This window comes from Nicrophorus vespilloides, unplaced genomic scaffold, assembly GCF_001412225.1.
Source record: "Nicrophorus vespilloides isolate i.1.1-1 unplaced genomic scaffold, Nicve_v1.0, whole genome shotgun sequence".
In the NCBI taxonomy this organism is placed as follows: Eukaryota; Metazoa; Arthropoda; class Insecta; order Coleoptera; family Silphidae; genus Nicrophorus; species Nicrophorus vespilloides.
Genome location: NW_017098848.1, coordinates 29,003 through 52,453, shown reverse-complemented (window position 1 = coordinate 52,453; position 23,451 = coordinate 29,003). Strand labels below are relative to the sequence as shown.

Sequence of the window (23,451 nt, the reverse complement as noted above, 5' to 3'; positions counted from 1 at the left end):
TTTCTCATGATCAAATGTTCATGCAAAATGGTGAATACACTGCCTTCTGATATCTTCAGAATGTTAACTATCTCACGTAACTTCAATTTACGATCGGCCAAAACCATTTTGTGGACTTTGTTTAAGTTTTCTGTAACAATTGCGTTCAACATCATTTCTGTCTGTACGACCGCGTTTAAAATCAGCAAACCACTTCTATATCATTTGTCTCGATGGAGAAGTGTCCCCATAACACTTGCTTGAACGGTATTTTACTTATGAAAAAGCAGAGTTTTATCAATACACAAAATTCAGATATTTCCATTGTTTTGAATATTATAAAAGTAGCGTCACTAAAAACACTGTAACTTGTGAACTAAAAGTCAGATTGTAATGAAATTTTGATAGGCGTTAATGTTAATATTATAGTTATTATAGATAGTATAAGACAAATTTCATACATTAGTATCATAGCATATGAACATATAAAATGTGCTTTTTAAAATTGTTGACAAAGTTATATATCAATATCAAAAAAAGAGTTTGTAAAAAAAATATTTTTATAAGTATTAAAATTTTAATATTAGTAAAAGAAATTTTGGATCTGTTTTTCAAACTCTTTAAATGTAATTATATTATGATTCAGTTTTGTTAAAAATGTATTTTTTTTTTCATAAAAATATTAAAAATTAGATGATATTATATAATAATAAAATAAATTGCTGAAACTATTTTGAATTCTTGGAATTTTATTAAATATGTCAAGGACTTTGAAGATCAGATGCGAAACCTCTGATAATAACACGCTTTTGCGGTTCATAATTTCTTTTACCCCGATTTTACACGAGCGCTCGAATCATGAACATTACTCTTGCATACGGCCTTTATGGTCTCGTTATAATAGCCCGAGCTGCAGACTTATTATGCTTTATCAGGGCCACGCCGGTCGCGCTAATTACATTTATTACATTCTCGAACCACATTTTTTCTTCTCTTACGTTTCACACGAAACAATGACAACGTTTGCAATATATATGCAAGAAAAAAATGAATGTATCAACTAATTTTGTTATTAAAATAGTATACCCTTAATATCTTAACGAGTGTAGAACATGAAATATTTTTGAAAGTAAAATTTGTACTTAAATCTGGAAAATACGAAGTGCTAAGTTATTTGATTCGCTTTTAATTAGCTTTGAAAGTTGAACTATTTGTATCAATACCGATTTTCCACATTCCTGGTCTTTTTATTTGAATAATGCATTTTATAAATATAATTATATAAATATCTTAACGCGTTGCTGTTCTTGATTTTGTATGTGGAATTGCAGGAGAGGAATTATAAAGGTGTTCGCAAGGAAAGCCGGGCGCATTCCGACCAGTGTCGCAACGATAATCTGCAACAATCAATAATGTTTAATTCCGATCTTATGCGCTAAACATTCTGTTGTGCATACATGCATTGATCATTACGTAAAAACCTTAGCACATTCATAAATGACAGCCTTATTTATTCGCAGTGGAAAATGCACAGATAACAAAGTGTAATATGATTAAAAACATCTGGATTTATTGCAGATGTATTCTATAAGTAGAAAAATAAATCATAATAATATTTCTTGAAATAGTTAAAAGTATTTACATAATAAAAACAATATCAAAAAATACCTGTAATAATAATATAATGTACAAAACTAAGATCAAAACTATAACAAAACTTTTCAAGCTTTAGTTTGTATTTATAATTAGATATTATTTTTCATTAATTGAAACATTTTGAACTTTTTTTGCAAAGCAGATGCAGCAAATGCAGATTTCTAGACGAACGAACACACATTATATAAATCTCACAGAATAAAATGGAGCAAATGAAATAATTATATTTTGTAATTTAATGTAATTACTTTATGAATTTGTTGTACGGATAATTAAAATTTCATGTGCTGAATCTCCACGCGCATTTTCTTTTTGTTAATTAATTAATATTTCTAACGCGGTATTCGCTAACGGTACTGAGTTCCTATTCAATTGAAAAATTGTATTTAAATTACGGAAAGAAAACTGTCGGTTACGAACTATTGCTTTTTCGATTAAACGCGTCGAGGTGTTTGAACTATCCGTTATGGAAAAAAACGTATCTAATTGAAAAAAAAAACTAATTACAGATCAGACTAAGAGCTAAGACTTTTACAATCTCTAACACTTAAAATAGTTCTGTAAATATGCAGAATTGGTTGAAACCGGACAAAAAACGCATAAAAATAAACTTTACTTTATAACAATTTTTAGATAAAAAGGAAAAAAACGATCATTTATGAAAAAAAATATTAATTGTATGTACTATTTGTTTTAATTTATATTTATTTCTATTTTGTCAATAAAAATTTAGTTTGTTTTATCATTTTCAAACCGGATTTTTTCAACAATTAATCAGGACTGATCGAAGCAGCATTATGCGAGGTATTGCTGTAATTGTAAGTGTTTATACAGTAAATTCTAACAGGCAAGAATTTATGTTTCTTTGATTTTTTTAAATTATCAAAACTAGTTTGTCGGTATTTATAATAAGAAAATTAAATTGCAAACAGGAAATTCAGTTATAAATAAGGTAAAGACGTGTAGTAACATGCTCTATAACAGTTATAACTATCAGTTTCTAACGTTTCCATTCATTTTTAATTAAATATTCAATTTGAAAATAAAAAAAAAACAGTCAAAAGTTACTCAGTATTTCTGTCTTTCATGGCAGGGTTTCCTGCTATGTTTAACAGAACACTGGTGAGAAAACCTGGATTGAAATAATTACTAAATAAATAATGAATGTTTGTTCTTATTTTTTTTAATATTGATTATGTGTTATTACCTACCCTGCAAAACAAGGAAGGTGTTCCGAGAAATTTTCAGGATATACGAAGTGTTCCGTTATAGGAAAAGTTTGGGAAACCCTTTTCTATGGTAACAATTTTTCAAACAAAAATTAAGAACATTTTTTAAACTCAACTTTTTTTTACCTTAAATAAAAAAAAATACTACTACTTTTGTAACAGTACAAATAAAGTCATTTATAATTGGTGCCAATATATGACGTGATACTTGCCAAGTAACGTATCTTACTAATGTGAATAATAGAGACAAATTAATCTGAAATCAATATTTAAAGCTATACATTTATTATTTACTTAGTTCCATGTATTTGGATTCTCTTTTTCATGTGTAACAATACTAATATAAGCATTTCTAGTTGGTTCTCACATATGACGTTATACTTTCCAAGTGACGTATTATGTACATGTATTTGGATTTATTTTTCATGTATACCAACTTAAGATGTTTTACTGTGAACAATGAAGCAAATGAATCTGAAATTAATATTTAAAGCTCTACATTTATTATTTACTTAGTTCCATTTATTTGGACCTCTTTTTCCATGTGTAACAATACAAATAAAGTCATTTATAATTGGTGTCCACAAATGACGTGATATTTGACAAGTAACGTATTAAGTAGATGTATTTGGACCTCTTTTTCCATGTGAACCAACTTAAGATGGTTTACTGTTAATAATAGAGACAAATGAATCTGAAATAAATATTAAAGCTATATTATTTACTTATTTTGTTTTCGTTATTTGTTAAAATAAATAAACATACTGTATAGACATGTCTACTAACTTAAATGATGTATAAAAGTAAATATGAGAACGAATAGTTTGACAAGGTTAATACTTACACACTACGCTTTAGTTTAGAAATACTGCGTAATTTAATAAATTCATTACACACAAACCTTATCTTCGATGAAATTTTTAACAAAAATAAGAAAATATTTATTAAAATATATTCATTTTAACTTACATTTTTAAAAGAATAAATAAATAAAATGCAAGTCAAATAGAAATAAAATTCACATTTATTTCTTCTATAAAATACTTGAAGCGATCACATATATGTTTACAATAAATACTGATTAAAGTGTTTGTTAAAGAAATAAGCAAGAAAATATGTATTAATTATTATAATACACATAAAGAGATTTATTATTCATAATTAGACCTTGCAGGAAATAGCAATGCTGGCATAACTCTTGACATTTTTTCTCTCTCTCTCTGCAAACTAATTTCCGATTACCTTATTATTGTAATTTTACGTAATTGCTTTAATATAAAAGTAAGGTCACTGCGAGTAATATTATTATTATTACTTTTTTCATGTCTGTTCACTCTGTGTTTGTGTGCGAGTTTTTTTTATTTCGCATGCATAAATTGTTATAATAAGTATTCTAATGAATTATTATGTATTCATTGAAAGTGGTGAACTATACACACATACAGAATACTGCGGGTGTTGAGTAACATGGGTAAATTGTATTGGAAACTTGTGGATTCAAATGTTACAGGATTTTCTTTTCTCAGCATAATTTTCCGTGCTTCCTCACTTTCTCTACACTATTGGAATTGAGCAATTCCTTTAATAGAGTAAATTAATAGAATAGAGTAGTATGAAGTAATATAAAAATAATTTATTGGTGAGTATTAGAAAATAATTTACAAATTATTTTAAATATGATATTAACAATTAATCCAATTTAGATATCTATTCACTTTAGTGATTAATATTTGCAAGTTTACTTATATAGTATATATTTTCTTTAATATTTGATCTAATAAGAACATAATTACGCTTTGTTAGAACTGAAAACGTAACAAGAAATTTCTGTTTTGAATTAAAATTATTAAAATACATAAATTTATCATATATATTAATTTATGATAAAAGATGTATATAATACATATTATTTGAGGGCATATGGTCAATAGCACTTTGCAGCAGTTAACATTTTGTTTCGTTATTATTATTATTATTATTATATGGAAATGTTAAATTATGTTTTTTTGTATTGTTGCAATAAATTATATTATTATAATTCTTCACTTTTGGTGGTAGCTAAGCATAACACTTTTATATCTTTTTAAGTGGACGCACAGAAAGAGGAAATCATCCATGAAATAATATTCCTGATGAATCATACAATTAAACTTATACATCTAATTTACTTCAATATCCTGGTTACAGTATAATACAATTATTTACCAGAATAAGATAATCAAATTATATTCATATAGTATTACTAAAATAAGAGGTAATAAATCATGAAATGAACAACTAAACTTATCGAAAAGTCTTAAACATTTATGGATCTTTAAAACGTTTCCATTCATACTCTATATTGAATAACTAATTATTTATTTATCAATTTAAATGAATATACATCGAATAATCAATTCAATAAATATAGATGTTCTAAAAGTTATTACGTTTAAAAAAAATGTCAATCAAAGTAGATGCTGTTTATCAATACCTCGCAAATTCCGCGATTAGCCCGGTTTCAAACAATCCGGAATATTTGCCGACAACCGTATTGCTGGATTATATTTTATAATTTCTCAGCTCAATAATACTAACAATAACATTTTCTATCATCAGTTTTCTTTATGGCTTGTGTGACATACAATGAAGGGTTACCAATTGCATGACCATTTATAAATACGTAATACGACCATCTCCATTTATTTGGCAAGGTCTGCAACTAATTGCAAGAACGTGAGGTTCGAGGAAAGATATTCCCACGCCGAAAAGGAGGTTTATTGTGTACGGTTTTTATGGCCTCCGGATGATCCCAACCGAAGCCTAATCCAAAGGAGCCTGCTATAAAGAGAATCGCAGAAGGTGCGAAAAATAGCCACCGATAGAAAGAGAAACTTCTCAGCTAGTTTTTAAAGTGAATCACGATGGAATCTAGTGTTGAGCCGATGGAAATTTGTTGCAGAACGCGCGGCGCATCGGCAACAACATTCCTCCTCGGCCCCGCTGATCAACGGTTCTCTTAGGTCGATGTCCGCCCAATACTTATTACATACGCACATTCTTATGTATTCTCCATAGGATATATGTATATATACACAAACACACACAAAACACCGAGGACTAAATCAGTGTGTAAATGAGCCGACACGGACCGTAAATGAAGAACCTAACCGCACCTGAAAAACGTGACCTATGAGACACACATTCTAATGACTCCATAGTTCTTGCTTTGGAATACTCGCTATAATTAAACAAATATGATTTGATTGGTAAATGAAGAACGGTCAGACGTATCAAAAAATGGTATTCGATAATTTTGTTGAAGCTCCTCTGCTAACGGTGGTCGGAGATGCAGCGACGTCGCAATGAATACCTAATCATTAGGGTAATTGGGCACAGGCCATAACCATAACTGGGGGCCCCATTTCCAACGGCATTATTCAATGATCGGATCCTCGCACCATTTGGCTTTTGGCCAATAACGCTCTGTGCAGCTCGATTCTTTTTATTATAACTTCATAAACTGCGCGAGTCAGTTAGTTCTTTCGAATCTGCGAAAAGAGCGAATAATATGATAATTTAAGTAACAACATCAATACTATTAAACCAGATTTAAGCTTAATCAACCATCTAAACACCCGAACAATACGATATGATAAATTAGCTCTAATTCGTAAATCAATAATGAACCACTTATTTTTAACACCAAACAAATAAAAGCCAAGTAACGGACATATTAGTAAATTGTAAATACATGTTTATATCACCACAATAAACTAATTAGCGTAAGATACATTTTCTCTATCCGATTATAAAGTAATAGCAAATCTGTAGGTGTTGAAATTCCTTTAACCCAATATATAAAATTGGTAAAAGTTATTGTTGTAAACAAATAGTGTGAAGGTGTAATATAATAGCTTGAAAACACCTGTCTTTTATAAAGGGTCGCAAATGCAAATTCTGAAGCAAAACTCTCTTTTACGACGGAGGCAATATCAATGAAAAGCCTAACTTTCTAAAATTCACGGCTTCAACTACGTGTTGAAAAGGTCCCAACTAATGACCTGCAGATTATAACACAAATATAACAGTTGGGAATTATTTTTTATTATTTCCATAAATGTAATACCTATTGGCGTTAATCCAATAAATTGTAGATTTAAAATGACGTTGGATTCTATAAAATAAAAAGATTTATAATGAAACTATGAATTGAATTTTTATTAAAATTACAACCTATGTAATTACAAACTTAATATATTACAGACTTATTAAAATCAAAATATTCTGAAATTTAAACCAAAATGAATATTAGATAATATTTATCTATTGAGCAAATACATATAAAATTATAGTCTGTGCAAATCACTACATGTAAGAAATCCAGGTATGGCTACAAAAATGGAGAATAAATGTCAATTAATCGATATCACCGTCACTACGAGAAATAGCTATTGCTCTCGAGTAGCTCTCAATGGAAATATAATACCGACGGATAACAAAAGTTAAATATATGGGTATCTAGATAGAATATTGACCTGGAAAGATTAAGCAAAAAGAGAACAACTTGAAATTAAGTTCAGGAAAGTCTCGCAAATTTCAAAAGAAAATAAACCGATGATGTATATTGTAATTTTAAAACCTATCTGACCGAATACAATTTTGGGGAGGATTACAATCGAAGAGACTTAGAAGGGTTATTGGTAATCTATGGTACATTAAAAACAGGAGAATTCACGAGGATTTTCAAATGGAAACAGTTGAGAAATCTATTGTAAAAAAAAATCAGTAGCCGATACGAAAATAAGCTAGTTAGGTATACAAGTGTATAAGCTGTTAATTTTCTTAACAACAGCTTAACCACTGGTCCATCCCACTGAAATTCAGTTAGTAAATAATTTAAGCAATGTTGCCAATTTGCTGAATAATTTATTTACAAAATAGATTGTATAAATAAATAAATATCACTAAATATTCAAAAATTCTGGTCGAATTTGTTAAAGTAACACGTATAAACACCATATAGATTTACGCATTACATAAATCCAATTAGAAGAAAACCATATTAGAAGAAAACATTGTATAAATATGATAATATAATTTAAAAAATAGTTTTTTTTTTCATTTAATTATGACTCATGTAACGTTTGAAACTTCCCAATTATATCTGGTTAAATTCAACAAAAATATACCTGAACCTATCCTTAAATTTATCTACACAGTAAATCTAAAAATATCAAATAAAAGAGTATTTGCAGATGACACAGCATTATTTTCTTAACACAATAATTTAAGCCAAAATATTCTGAAGATGTCTGTGGCATTGGCTGTCACAACAAAGTCAATGAAATAAAATAACAAATAATAGATATTACTTGGAATTATCCGAATTATAAAAATTTAAGAAAATGTTAATTAAAGTAACTTCTTTTTTATCTCATCATTATTTATTCATTCCGCCAATACACCGCGCTGTTTAAAAGCGCATTAATTAAGAATTTTAAAATTGCATATAGAAAAGACGATCATTTATGTACAAAATGTAATAGTACAAATGTTGTGTACTATAATTTTTAAGGCCCTCAATTATTATTTAGTTACCTTTAAAATATTCAAACCGTACAGATAGAAGCCGCACTATGCGATGTATTGCTGTATTTTTGTACTAATATATATTTTAATATCTAATAGCTAATGATTTTTTTTTATTTCTAATGAAGTACAAAAATGTCAGATGTCTACATATCAGAAAAGGTTAAAATATTTGAAGAAACAAATTGCATTTTTTTATAATTTACAAGTTTACAAACGAAATAATTACATGATATGTATAATTGATCATAATGATTTGTAAACATTGAAATCGAATTGTATTTTAATTTTGGCAGCTTTATTGTTAAGCTTATTACGCTATAATATTTAAATACATAAATCAATCACATTATGCGAAATAATAAATTCTTTAATTTCTATAATTTTACATCAAAAAGTTATTTCATGTGAACATTTTAAACTCTTTCTACACGTTTTTTTTAAATAAATTACAATGCTAATAGCATTGACCTAGCTAAATAAAATATATTAAAGGTTGTATCAGAAATGAATGAAATCCAAAATATCTATTTTACGTTATTTTAAATGTCATAGCGAAGACACGTTTTCATAATTTTATAGTATGATTCATTAATTTTCTAGTATTTTAAAACAATATTTAAATTGTAAAAACAATACTAATAATTTTCAAATATATAAAATATATTCAATATGATTGTTTAGTCAATTTGAAATTGTAATTTTATAAATTTATAAAAAGAAGATTTGTGAAATAGGAACGTTAAATTGGTTTGTTTTGATCGTAATAATTGTTTACTAGCAGAATCAAAATGTCAAATTCGTGACGCATGGAGAAAACATACAAATCATTTTTACAATGAAATATATTTAAACATTCTTCCGAAAAACGTGTGCATTGGATAATAAATTATACAATTATGAAAATTAAATTTAAAATTGATTAATATAAATAATATAAAATAATTATTTTTATTTAATTAATTTAAAAGATTATATTATATGATTAAACATTTATTAACAAAAAAATGTCGTTGAAATGTGTTAGTGATGAAAAATTGTCCGAATATTAATAACAAGACTAAAAATAGTAATAATATTATTATTCTAAGGTGTATGCGTGCACAGGTATCAATGACTTACCTGTGCGGCGCAAAGTAGGCAAAACTTGTTTCTCCCACTTACCTGTCTTGGAGTGTAAGATGCCACCTGAGTCTCAGTGTTGAGTTGCCCATGCCGAGGTGAGGTCGGCCAGGAAAGACACTGAAGAGTCTAAGAAAATATAAATAGAACAACGAGCAACAGTACATAGACAATTAGAAGCGAACCGAGATTACGAATACATAATAAACGCGTAGTGTAGTGTGAACATTCTTCCCATGTACCGGTGGTAAATACGGTCCAAACCAGTGAAACTTAATTTAGGAATTTCGCATGTGCTTGCACCTATCCAACTGCTGAGAGAGAGACACTCGAATTCAAGGTAAATATCAGAAAGCTCCGAAAGCTGGCGCGCCATTCCGAGAACTCAGGTTTCCGACCAGAAAACCCAAACGCGCCCGGTAATTACATTTTCATTAAAAAAAAAGAGCAGAATTATGAATCACCCATCCAGAAATAGTTCATCCATCAAGGCTAACCGCGGGGAAGAAAACAACTTTCATTACGAGATCGTTAATTTCTTAATTACTAATTAAAGGAAATAAATAGAACAAATATTGGTGGTGCTCGATGATGCGTGAAAGCTTGCTTACATAAGGTCGCTAGCAATTTCTTTTCGTTTCATGGAAACAATCCGTAATGCGGGCGCGATTTGTGGAGAGAATTGGAAGCGAATCGCATTCGGGTTGCTCGCGTGACGCATCGTTGGAGTCTCTCCGATACATAACGGTTTTATCGCCGTTTGAACTTCGGTAGAAACGTTTCGGTTTTGAATTCCTTTTGAATATTGAATTGCCCGCATTGGAAGGATTTCATTACCTTGGAATCCACGAAGATTCCATTCGTTACAGGCCGGCAAAGTCAATGACAATATTCGTCGTCACTTAATTTCTTGAATCTGACTGTTAAAGCAGCACCATTTCTATATAAACATCATTTGATTGTATAACTAAAACAAACTTTATGAACGGAATTAAAATCAATAACTACTGTTATGTAATGGAAAGAACCTATTCCTTATCTTATTTACGATCTAAATAAAACAATAGTTGCCTCATTCGCAGATGACGCATATCTAATAGCATATCATAGTTATCAAGACTTAAACAGTAAGAATTATAAGTAGTTATGCAATGGAAAAATGGTTACCTAAAAACATGTTTATTAAAAATGTGACAGTTTGCGGCTGGGGAAAATTACTAATAATTGAAAACGTTCATTGAATACCATGCGGTTTCGTAAGCAGTAAATATAGATTCAATGCTACATTGAAAATATAGAGAAAGGAATTCTTTGTTAAATACATATTACATGATAGACAAATATAACCAATGTGAAGAAGTACAAATAACTGGTTTCTCAATTATTTATTGACAATTACGTTATTTAATTTATCTGAATATTATAACTATTTTGCTAAACAAACACTATAATTTTCCATCATTCAGTTTAAAAGTAGATCGAAATTAGGTATGAAAAGTTTGAAATTAGTTTGTTGTATGTTAGCTTGATTAGCAACATTTAATTAAGTTTATATCAATTATAATTATATTAATACAGTTGGTGTATGAATAATAACTAGAAACTTGTTGATAGATCTACGCTTCATTAATACCAGGAAGAGTTCAGGAACCCACATAAACTTAGAAGAAACTTGCTTGATTTGCATAACATGCGGGATTGTAGTCAAAGCGCTAAAGTTAAAACGAGTAACATTGATATTGTATATAATAATATTAAATGCTATTAAATGAACAAAGAAGAAGGGATTGTCATCGAATAAAACTTAAATATTTGTTCTAAATATCAACCCTAACAGAACTATAAAAATGAATTATGAAGAAAATTAACATTACTTGCATAATTATGACTATTAAAGAAGATGTTGTAGCAATCATTTAAAACATATAAATTTATATTGAGCAGTAATTATTATTTACCTAAGAGATCTTGAATTGTTTCTAATAGCCAATTATAGAACAATCTCATTTTTATCTGCAAAATATAACATAAAAAATATTTCCTTATGATTTGTTTCAGATAATAAAACTAAAAAGTTCTTCAATTTGAAATGTTTATATCACTTAATATAATTCTTATTTCAATATTGATGATTAAATTACAAAAATTGTAGTTGAATACATACGTTAATATAAATAATATTTATTGAAATTTACATTATACTTTTTGTAATATTTTTTTAATATTATTATGATATTTATTATGAATGTTTATAATGTTAATCGATTGGTAAATTATGGGAAATACCAACATCTTGTCTTATATGAATAAAATATTAAAAATAATTGTCTAAACTATTAACAATTGTGAAAACAAAACTAAAGTCAGTTCGTTATTTTTATTTTAATAATTGATATAATTATACTATTCAAAATTGGTTCTTAACCTTGAGAAACACCAATTTTTTTACCCAATTCACAAATATTGTTTGATGGTAATTTGTATTTCCTTAATAACAAATTTGAATTATTATATAAATGCAGTTATATTACATAACTAATTTTAATCTTTCCATTTTTTTATTATTTCTTGTAATATGTTTTACATTTTGATAAACTAATATATAAGTTAATAACTTTTTCTGTTGTTAAAATTTTGGGGATTATTATATCCATGACGTAACTATCATAGACAATAGAACTAAAATCGACGGAATCAGATTTAGTTTTATGAGCGTGGAACTCAGGTTTGTGTATAATATCATGTAAATTCTTGAATGTTGGGTAAGAAGATATAGAAAGCAAAGTAGAAAACCGGATTGGCTAAATTCGAGTAAATATATATAATTCTTAATTGCATTAAAAATTACAATTAATTTGTATGTGAAATACACTTATTTAAATCAATTAAAATAATTAATTAATATTAAAAAATACTTTAAAGTATATATGATATAATTATTGACTAAAAAATGTACATTAATTACTTTCATTATCGTACATGGTCGATTCGTTGTAGTTTATTGGGTTGTAATACAAATTATAATGAAATGTGATGTGTAGATGTTAGATTGTTAAAGGTGAACAAAAAGGAGAAATAGAAAATTTCACACACTTCTTTTCCCATTAATTGGATTTGTCTAGAACGTAAACAGACCCTGTATTTTATGGCATAGCGAGTGCTCTTTACATAAGCCCCCATGTGAAGTGCTTAAGCAAGCATGTGTGAAGATGGATTACAGACTTAATTGGCAGATTCCCAAAGAGTTACGCAACAGTTTCAAAACGCGAAAAAAACTCTCGAAACACACAGACACAATCGAGATGAATTAATCCCATGCACCTCTCAGATCCACGTTCAGACGTTCGAAGCGTCGGACCACTAACTGTAAGATAAATATAGATTTCGAGTTATGCAGATGAGTTTAACCCGCAGAACGTGAGCGGTTTTTAGGAGGACCACGACGACAACGAAATGTCACACATACGGTTTTCCTGTTATGTGCTTTACTTTGAACACCTAAGTGCATGTCGTGTAGCAAAAACCGACAATTATTCACCATTTGTTTCTTCTGTGCATGGAAACGTTTAATGAATACCAACGACACCGTTGCACGGCCTACATGTATCGGAAGAAAATACAACGAGGAAAACCCTTTTACCACCAATCACGACACCGGCGAAGTGCGGAAGAGAGTATCACTTCTTCATACACATTTCGTACATGCATTAGGTCTTCCGGCCTTTGGAATTCGTCGGCGAGACGCGTGCAGGTTTTGACCCAGTAATTTGGAAAAGAGAAATACACACTCGCATACACATGTAATCGTGAAAGTTCGTGGAAGATATTCGGATGGCCTCTGGGCCATTTCAGTTTTGTTGGTTTCGGAACAGGTTGGATCCGATCCAGCTGATGATGATGATGGTGTACGGAGGAGGTCTTCGGAGAGAGGATGAGTGAGAGAGGCTCGATATTGGGGTGTGGCCATTTACATTCCTCCGCGACGATAAATGGAACGTAAAGAGCTCTGTGGAATTCCGCGTCTTTATGTTTACGGAACATTGTTTCCGTTCTGCGATTAATTTGAATTCTATCGTACAGTTCATTCTAAACGGTTTTACAGTAATGCCGCATCCAATAAATTCAACGTTACCCAATTAATTATAGTCCTCTCATTGATGAACAAACCCGATCAGTGCTACAACGAGCACTTATAAAACTATAAGCTTTAAACAATTATTTCTAATTGATACATGAATCTTCTACAAAACTATATTTTGTATCTAATAAATTTGAAACATTAAGTGTCAAATATTTGACAACTTGATTAATTGGTTGCCATAGTATTTTTTTAATAGTCATACCGAAACGTTTGAACAAATTGAGTAATGGAAATAATAGATAATTTTACAATTTTACATACATTTTAAGGTAGAAAGATGCAGAATGTGACAATAATTATGTCATAATCAGAGTTCCTTGATATTACCCTATAAATATTACTAATTAATATTTATTATTTCACGTAAGCATTTGTTGTTTAGTTTATGAAAATATAAAACTTTTCGTTATAACTGAGTAAAATAAAAAGATATTTATAAAACAGACAAAAGAAAACTCATTTTCAACTATCAAAATGAAATCAATTTACTTTTGAAATGTTATTTGAAAATTTCTGTGAATTTTGATTTTTGTTATGAAACTTAATGGTTAAACAATACTATTTCATATTGAAAGTAAAATTCTTGGCAATTCAATCGTGACTCATTTCTGTTGGATTAAAATTATTTTGATTTTGTTGAATTTTCAAATTTAAATTATTTTTAGTATTGTTATGAAATATGATAATATGGAAAGTGCTGTCTTGAATTTCACGACTTTAATTGTAATATCTACTTTCAAATTCTTCTTGTCTTTGAACCTAAGTTAGTTGCTTCTTTTATATATTTTTTTTTTCAAAACAACAGATAATAACAACTTGAAATACCGAAACCAATAAACGTAGATTAAATTTAAAAGCACGTAAAGCACTGAAGTACAGTCATAAATCTAAAAACGTATCGCGTTTGGCTATTTGGAAACTTCAAGGCAGCTGAAATTGATGTTGCCATGAACTTGCTGCGTAAATTACGATGATGTTCAAAAGGCTTATTATTGCCGCCCCGGTAAACAGTGGAAGTTAAATTAATTGCGTTTAATTAATTTCATAATTCCTCGCGTTCGCTGCACTGCCTCTCCTGTTTGCAATTAGTCTTGGTCAGGATTGAAACGTCGACCGAAAACGTAATTATCTATAGAATTAGATAATACCGTGCCTTTTCAAGTTTAATTAATTCATAGATATATAATTATATGCAAATATATTATTTATAAAACCGGAATACCAATATGATTATTCAATTTTTTAATGAGAATCTCGGTTTGTTTAAGACAAATTATGTAATATTTTTAAAGTATTTAGATATATTCAAATTTACTAATTCATAACGATTGTAAATACTTGTTTTTTATTCGTAAGATTGAAGAGATTTATGCTATTAACACGGGATAAGTAATTGAAGCAAGCACAACAAAATCTGGATTTACAGTTACATGAGGCTAATGGAAAAATGATGAGGCCTCAGACAAACATTGTTCTCCTTCGCAATAATTCATTTTAATTAAATTCAACAACAAAAAAAAAATAACAAGATCGTTATTGTAATACGTTTTTATTACTTTGTATAATTAAATAAAGCGCGAGTCGTTGACTTCAGAAAATCGTTTGTGATTAATTGCGCGAAATGCTAATTCCAGTGTCTAATTGCATCTAGTTTCTGGTTCGGTTTTCAAAGTGCAAACTGGAAAACCACAGTTAGATGGCAAATGGATCTTGCTTGTTTCAATTACACGTTCTGTAGTGGTGGAGCTGCTGTTGTTGTTGCAGTTTCTGTCGATGTTTTTTCTTGTATCCCATCAGCAGAACCGACGGTAATTCTCCTTATTCCTCGTCATTGTGAAAGTTAATTGCTTGCGGTTTTCCACTCGATGCGGGAAATGAAACGAGATGAACGGCTTCGAAAATAATTTTTCACATAAACGCTCGGCATCGAAATCGCAACGATGGAAAGCCAAAATTTTACAAAACACTCAACGAAACAAGGCATTTGTCGCAACGAAACGAAAGTTCAGGTATCTGGAAAGTCGCTCAAAAATTGTTAACACGTCCGTGTCAAGAAAGTCGCAGTTTTTTTTTATTTCTTTATTGTTGTCTCGTCCTTTTCCAGAATATGTAATAAACTGTTATCAAGAGACACGAATGGAATGTTATCGACTTTTACCTGTCGTTTCGTATTATTAACCTGTCCGAAGCGCTATTCTCTGAGTTCCGGTTCCGCTGTTCTTATAAGGATTCGATGCGTCGTTTCGTAACAGGTGCATTGTCATTCTTTTGTTTAAGGACAAAATATAATTATTGCTCTGTGACTACGAAGAAGCGTATGAATAAATCAGCAATACGATGGTCCGTTAGTCGCGTAGCCGCATGTCCCGCAACCGTAATGAGTGTACACACAATTAACAGTAATTTTTTTGAATCATCGTGTACCAAAAATACCAGCAAATTACGGGACATCAAATACCAGATATAGAGGAAATGTATTATTGATTCTTGACCATCTTCTACAATTCCAAGACACGTATACATATTTATTTATTGTGACTAAATTTCATAATCATAATATTTCCATCATGTGAACGAAATTTAAGTAAATATAATATCGACACTTATTACATTAAATTTATCAATATCTAAATGCAAATACATTAACTATTTCTAAATAGGGAAGCAAAGAGGAAATCTTTATATAGTAACTTCCTGGTTTAATATTTTTTTAATTCATCTTTAGTTAGAATTACTTAATGTATTTTTAAAACCATATGAAGATTTTTTATGTAGAAAAATCGAATGGATTCATAAAAACAGCTTTTACTTTCAGACTTGAAGTTGTTAGAACAAACAAATCTTAACTATGTTTATTTACAACAAAATAATTTACATTGTTGTTATAATAGTAATGTTTGAGCAGAAAGACAATAGTCAATAGCACTTTGCAGCAGTTGAATTTCATTTTTATTATTGAATTCTTTTTTTAAATTTTGTAATTTTATTTACATTTAATTTGATTTAAATTTTTGTTGTTTTTTTAATCTTTAATTTAATTATGTAGTTTCATTATTATTTTATTAATTTAAGAAACGATCCAGTGACCAGCAGTAAATTTTAAAGCATGTTATCCAATTAATGAAAGAAATATGCGAATATTAAACGTTTTAATTGGCTTCTGTACATTGTAACGATCTGTTCGATTGCTCTTAAATACGTGTCGTTCAAATTGAGTTCGTTTCGAATTTTAATGTTCAGACAGGCTGAACTAGATCCAACAATTAGCGAACGTTGTCAAAAGAAATGTCACCGGCATTATTAATAATTAAAAAAAAGTGTGCGCGGCATTGAGCGAAAGGTCAGAAACCGAGGCGGAATTAATGTTCAGGAGAAACGTCTTGTCTAAGAATTTGGTCGGCGATAAACAAAATCTTTACTGCCGGACATTCCTACTCGCTCGGTAATTCGTGATCATTAAGCTGCGATAATTTCGAATAGAATTTTCCTAGGAAAAGTAAAAATTCATTACAGTGCATTTGCAAGTCACCTTTTACAATTTGCACAATTAGAAAATCCGCGGAATGCGAATGCGCGGCTCCTTGTTTTCCCCTTGTTGTTGTCGTCGTCATTTGCGGATATTTTTTTCTTCCATCGATCGCCCAGATATATAAATGTATTATGTAAACTTGGTTACCGGTTTTCTAATGTTAGCAGCAGTAACTGCAACCGTTTTCCACGTCGGAGAGAGAGTAGATCCGGCTCGGCTCTCTTCCTCGCTTCTTCTCTCCTCTTCACTTCTCTCGATGGATGCAAAGCCAAATGACCTACTGACACTCGCCTGCGCCTCGGAACGAGTTACGTGTAGACCTGCCACATTTAGCTGACTCATAACTAGCCCATAAATCGTCCAAGATAATTCTCCACCGCGGGAGAAGAGAACTGAACAACGGCCAGACAGAACAGACCATGCCACTTAAATTGCTTTCCTCGAGATAACCAACTCACGGTTCAAATCTTCTGTTCTGCCTTTCCAAGAACCATTCCTCTCTGGCTATGCTTCGACGATGATGCGCTTACAATTAGATGCTAATTTGAAATCGGACTAGCGCACTCGGAATTCAATACACCGTTTCGCAAAAAGAGCTTTCCTCGTTTGAAAATATTAACAGTTTTCAATTTAACATCTGTTCATAAATCATCCAAACTATCATTTTTATCAGATTATAACCATAAATATTTGCATTACTATTATTCTAGAAAGATTTATGTTTTGATTTAATATAAGAACAATATTTATTACAATAATTAAATAATAATACAAATAGTGGATTGTTTTGTTTTGTTACGTTACTTAATTCTAAATTTTTATTTTTCATATATTATTAATCATCTAAAACTTTTTCTAAAATTATATGATTTAAAGTGAAATAGTAGAAAATTATTCATGTGAAAAAATGTAGATAATTAATAACAATACAATTGGTGACCATGTTATATTTTCAACATATTTGTTAAAAATATTTTAAATATCTCAACCAAAATAACTTGAAATTAAAAACTCAAAAAATATAACTTACAAGATTTGCTTAATTGACTTGTTATATAAATCATTTTCAATTAATGTTTTTCAATATTTTTTGGATGCATAAAAACCGTATCCAACAAAAATGAAACTCCTAAGTTTCTATTATTTCAGTTTATCCAACAATGATCATTCTCGAAGCAAATATTGTTCAAACGTTTCAAACAAAAACAAAGCATTCTCTCTATGAATAATGAAAACGAAACAAAGGTTAGATCCGCTAACAATGGACCTTTTATTTTTCCTTCTTTCTTTCTTTTCTTTGCATAATCCCAATTTAGATCCGGAGGAGCGATAGAAAGCAGCGCCCCAGTGTGAGGTAACTCGGATTGTCTCCATCGTGCGTTTTGCCGGTTTGCCGGATTTCCGGGTCACAAAATTCAAATGTTCGCAACTCGTCTAATGCACGTTTTCTCTCCACTTTGCGATTACCTCAATTAAAGCATGCACTGCCTTTAATTAAAAGCGTATCAAGGCTTCTATCTGCTCCGCCAAGTTAATAGAGCATCCGAGATCTTGAAAACCCATTCGCCTAACATCATCTACTCTAACTGTACTGAGACACAAACGTGAATAATAAATTCAAACCATCATTTATTTTGTTTATAATTACTTTGTGTGCTTTTCGAGATCCTAAATGATTGCCATAAACACAACAATAAATATTCAGTGTTTGCTGCATTTTGTAACATTTGGTAGAAATTATATAACATCGATTAAGTTTGAAAAAAATATAAGTAAAATTTGGCGTATTTCTGTAAAATCATTAACAAGTACTGCAGCTCTGTGTTTCACGTTATTTGATATTGAATAAAACTAAATGAATTGTGCGGTTTATGTTTATTCAAATTTTATGTTCTTGATTTGTCCGGTTTCGAAACCATTTAATGAAAGATCAAGATCATTCGGTTAGTTTTATGAATGTAGGTAATCCGAAATAAAATTCAAAGTCAATGACATAATTCCATAAGAATTATTTAAGAGCAAGATGCACATTATTAGTGGTAATTGATGCAACGCAACGTGGACTTTCTAAGTGCAGAAATGCATTGAGATTCGCGCTCCATTTGCAACCACACGATGTGCTCCGTCTACATAATCTCACGTTATATTTTGCGCTTCTCGAAGAAGCCAGATATTTCCACCTATTGCATATAAATTATGCGAGAAACGAGGAAGATCGAATGACACAACACAACGGCCGCATCTATTCATTAAGCGAGATAATCCAAGCGCGAGATTTTTCTTTTCACATAATTTCGTGTAATTACGTCAGTCATTATAGGTGTTGCGAAGTCGGGAATGCATTGGACTCGATCTTTATTTAATAAATGAACATTGCAGAAGTCCTATTTATTTGTTGCATAACATTTCTTTATTACTATTGCTTGGACTAGAACTGAATGAAACAGATTTCAACGAATGGCAAACAAACATAAAATATATATTGAAGTTGTGCATAGAACTAGAATGAGTGGCGATCAGAAGTAAACCGGAAGCCGTTAACCTTTTACCACAAAATAAATGCGTATAATTACATGATTCGGTTTTGCGAAATGAAAGTGCCGTCGATTTTTCAGGATGCATTTGATGACAAATGAAATGGTGGAAACGCGCCGTATGAAATGAGCATTAGGAAGAAACGTGCAATTTCCTCTCTGTGTGCAAATCCTAATTTGAATACTTTGCGCCCATTCAATTTCTAATTCGATATAATAATCGATTTCAATTCGGCCTACTTTCTAGGAGTCCGTGAATCTATTGACCACAGTTCGCTTCGTTTAGTTTTCATTCAAATGCACTTATCAATGTTATTTCAATTAATTGCAATGCTTTACAATTTCTTACTTACATTTATTTGAATAAATTGATTAGCTTTAGAGTTAAATTATGTTTTTCAACATTTTTTATTTGATGACATACTTGAACTTAAGTAAAACTACAGCGATACACTTATATTATGATTGAATTTATTTTTGCAATTATTACGAATATAGACGTATTACATATGTAATAATTTATTATAGTTTCCTAAAATCTATTTTATAAATGTAAATATAAATTTTAGAATTATAAATTTTGTTGCAATATATTGATTATGATAATATTCATAATGTTTTTTTTTTGGAAATTAAAATAATGAAGCAAGCCTTTTGGAAATATTTGTATAATTAGCCTGAATAAATAAGGCAACTTATTATTCTATTTCATTTGTATTATTCAAATTAACCTCAATCCAGTTCCGCCAAATTAAGTATCGTAAATCTTATCCGCGCTCGAATCCGAAAACCAGATTCTTCTCCATATGCATACAACTGACATTATTTTTCTATATTAATTAAACGCTTTCTTGGCCTAGCCTTAGAAAAGCCCACGCGACGGGACAAGAAATCAACGGACATTATCATATTTCACTCCCATGTAATATGTGTGTTCCCTTCCTATATATTAGCATTGAGCCTTCACGATTATAAAGAAATGCTAGAGCGTGTACCGAGAAACAAAAAGCAAGGCTACGAAAGTCGTGTCTCCCAAAATAAAATAAAAAAAACAAAACAAAAGAAACAAATGATCCCACCCTTGTTACGCTGATCACATAAATTCGTTACGCAACAGAAATCTGTGAACAATTACGAATATGAAAATCGCTTACGAGAATCTAGCTGCAATGGTAGAGGGGCTTGCCAATCTTGGCGAGAGAAGATAAATCGTTGATCGCTGTGCGCTTGCATACTCGAAGTGGGTCATTGGTTGTGTAAGATTTTGCTTTGTAATTTTGTTTTTGGTTGTTCACAGCTCATGACAATACTCTGCTTTGAACTAATTCAAACAATTGGATTATTGTTTTATTATGTTTTTACCACTTTTTGATCAAATATTGATATAAATAATTGTTAAGTACATTTTGTTACACTATTAGTGAAAAATGAAATACTAAATATTTATATGAATCTGTTATAGTTAATTCTCTATATCTATAATTGTATTGTTTGTATTAAATATATACAAGCAGGATTTTCAATTCAAAATCAATAATATAAACTCATTATCTAAGATAATTTGTTAATTAACAAAGCTCATTTAAATATAATTGTTCACAAAACAATTGTGTATTTCATTAACGTAATTTGCTGGATCGATGTTCGTTATGATCTTCAGCTTAATGAATAGAATTTTAATACTAAAGTTGATCGTTATCTACTTCATTAAACTTCGTCAGATCATTCATCCAAGATGTATTTACTAACAAATCAATTGCCAATTACTTGCAATGTTTTCACATACGAACGAAGAGTTAATAAATCATTCGGTTTGACCACTTGAAATGTAGATTACGTGTGAGCGAATCATGGAGATCCCGTGTTATTAATTGATTGATCTGCGAGATGCAGACACGATGTGGACGTCCGATCCATTTACCACACGTGGAGTGCAGTGGCATGGGGCAAATGGATTTTTAAAGTCGCGTATTCGGAATGCAGACGTAAACCCTCTTCTGCCTGCTCCGCGGTATATATTCACCTACTTGCAGATTCCACGCACAATGACTGATTTATCTTCCTATTTACCGCACGCGGCGCGAACATAAATGGAACTTTAACTTGATCCTAAAATATTCCGCATATTTAATTCCATTCCATTACATTCTCAACCGAACAGGAAAATGTCTTCACTACAAGAAAACCGTTCGTTTTATCCGGTATAATAACCATCATCAGTATGCTCGAACTGAACGTTCCCAATCGAGTGACCAGCAGTCAACAATAACCTAACGATTTTATTTCTTTGTTTCAGGGCGATGTTGATACGATTACAGGCGGCCCTGGCGGTCGTCCTCCTGGTCGTTCTCAGGATTTCTTCGACTCAGGTAAGCGTAACTTACAAAATAAGATTAGGTTCAAAAGAAATGGATGACATCATAGGGAATTTAAAGATTCTTCTCTTAAACAGTAGACATATCTGCTCAAGAGATACAATCTCTTTAGAAAGCATTCACGAGCTCTCACAAACTTTAATTATAATGTAACAACGGCATCAGAATACATGAGAAGACGGAAAATTGCGTTACGCAACGACACCGTTCTTGTTGTTCGTAACTTGTAATTCCAGTAGGATCGTCTGAGAGTTTACTTTATTAATTATTTATATAATTCGTGTGCAATTTCAATATTGTTTTCTCTGTGTTACAGGAAACGGCGAATCTATTCACATGTCCAAACGGTGAGTCAACATTGCATTCTTAACGTGATTCTTTTTTTATTCTTATTTTTATTCGTCGAAGAACAAGGACATACAATCACCGAAAGATATATATATGTTTGTACAGACTTGAGATTGACTCAATCGAGTCTGTTAATCAGTTTTAAAGAATTTAAGGTGTTGCATTTTTAACGACGCGATGACTAATTTATGAGTGATTCAAAGCTCAATTATCTTAAGAGAAAGAAAAAAAACAATATTATATACAGAAAAAAAACTGGTTTTCAAATATTCATTTCTCAGGATACATATATTTATTTATATTGTACAGAATCAACATCCAAATAAAATTATTTATAATTTATATAATACAGTCGCTTAACGAATTTAATCCGTTCCAAAATTTCCAGATTTTTACTCGTATAGTGAAACATATTCAAAAATACACATAATATGTGTCTTCTCACTCGACACTCGTTATGCCAAAGGTCGCTCGTTAAGCGAGTCATTTTTCTTGCAATTCATTTTGCTAGTTAAGTTAAATGCTCGTTAAGCGAGGTTCCACTGTATATCAATTTTGGTACTAAATATAACGAATTTTGATATACTAAAGTTAACTAAATAAATATTACTTGTATTCATTTCAAATTCGTTATTTAATATTGATTTATTGATATTTTATAATCTTATTATCAAAGTTATTAAATAATTTACTAAATTTGTGTGAATCTTCAGATGAATTTATTCCTTATTCAATGAACATGGGTTTTTATTTTTTTCCTATATATTTTTAAAGCGTAATAAAATTTCCAATATCAAAGCAATATATGCATGAAATTATAGTATACGACGTTAAATTACGTTAACCTACTTCTCTAATTTTACATTTACTAATTCGGAGTGACATTTCCTCTTTAACGCTAAATTAAACTGCACTTTTCTAATATATGTTTATGCTCAAATTATGCCAATGTATAAGCTACATTTAG

General features: G+C 30.2%; 1 protein-coding gene across 2 annotated transcripts in view; it reads left to right on the top strand.

Annotated features, from left to right (window-relative positions):
• Positions 1-9,628: 9,628 nt before the first annotated feature.
• LOC108563354 (sushi, von Willebrand factor type A, EGF and pentraxin domain-containing protein 1) overlaps positions 9,629-23,451 on the top strand; it is a 33,538-nt gene continuing 19,715 nt past the window's right edge. For both annotated transcript variants that reach the window (XM_017922006.1, XM_017922005.1), the window contains exons 1-3: positions 9,629-9,897; positions 22,058-22,130; positions 22,453-22,483. In XM_017922006.1, coding sequence (XP_017777495.1) covers positions 22,062-22,130; positions 22,453-22,483 — 100 coding nt within the window. In that variant the 5' untranslated portion in view covers positions 9,629-9,897; positions 22,058-22,061. The remainder of the gene's footprint in view (positions 9,898-22,057; positions 22,131-22,452; positions 22,484-23,451) is intronic.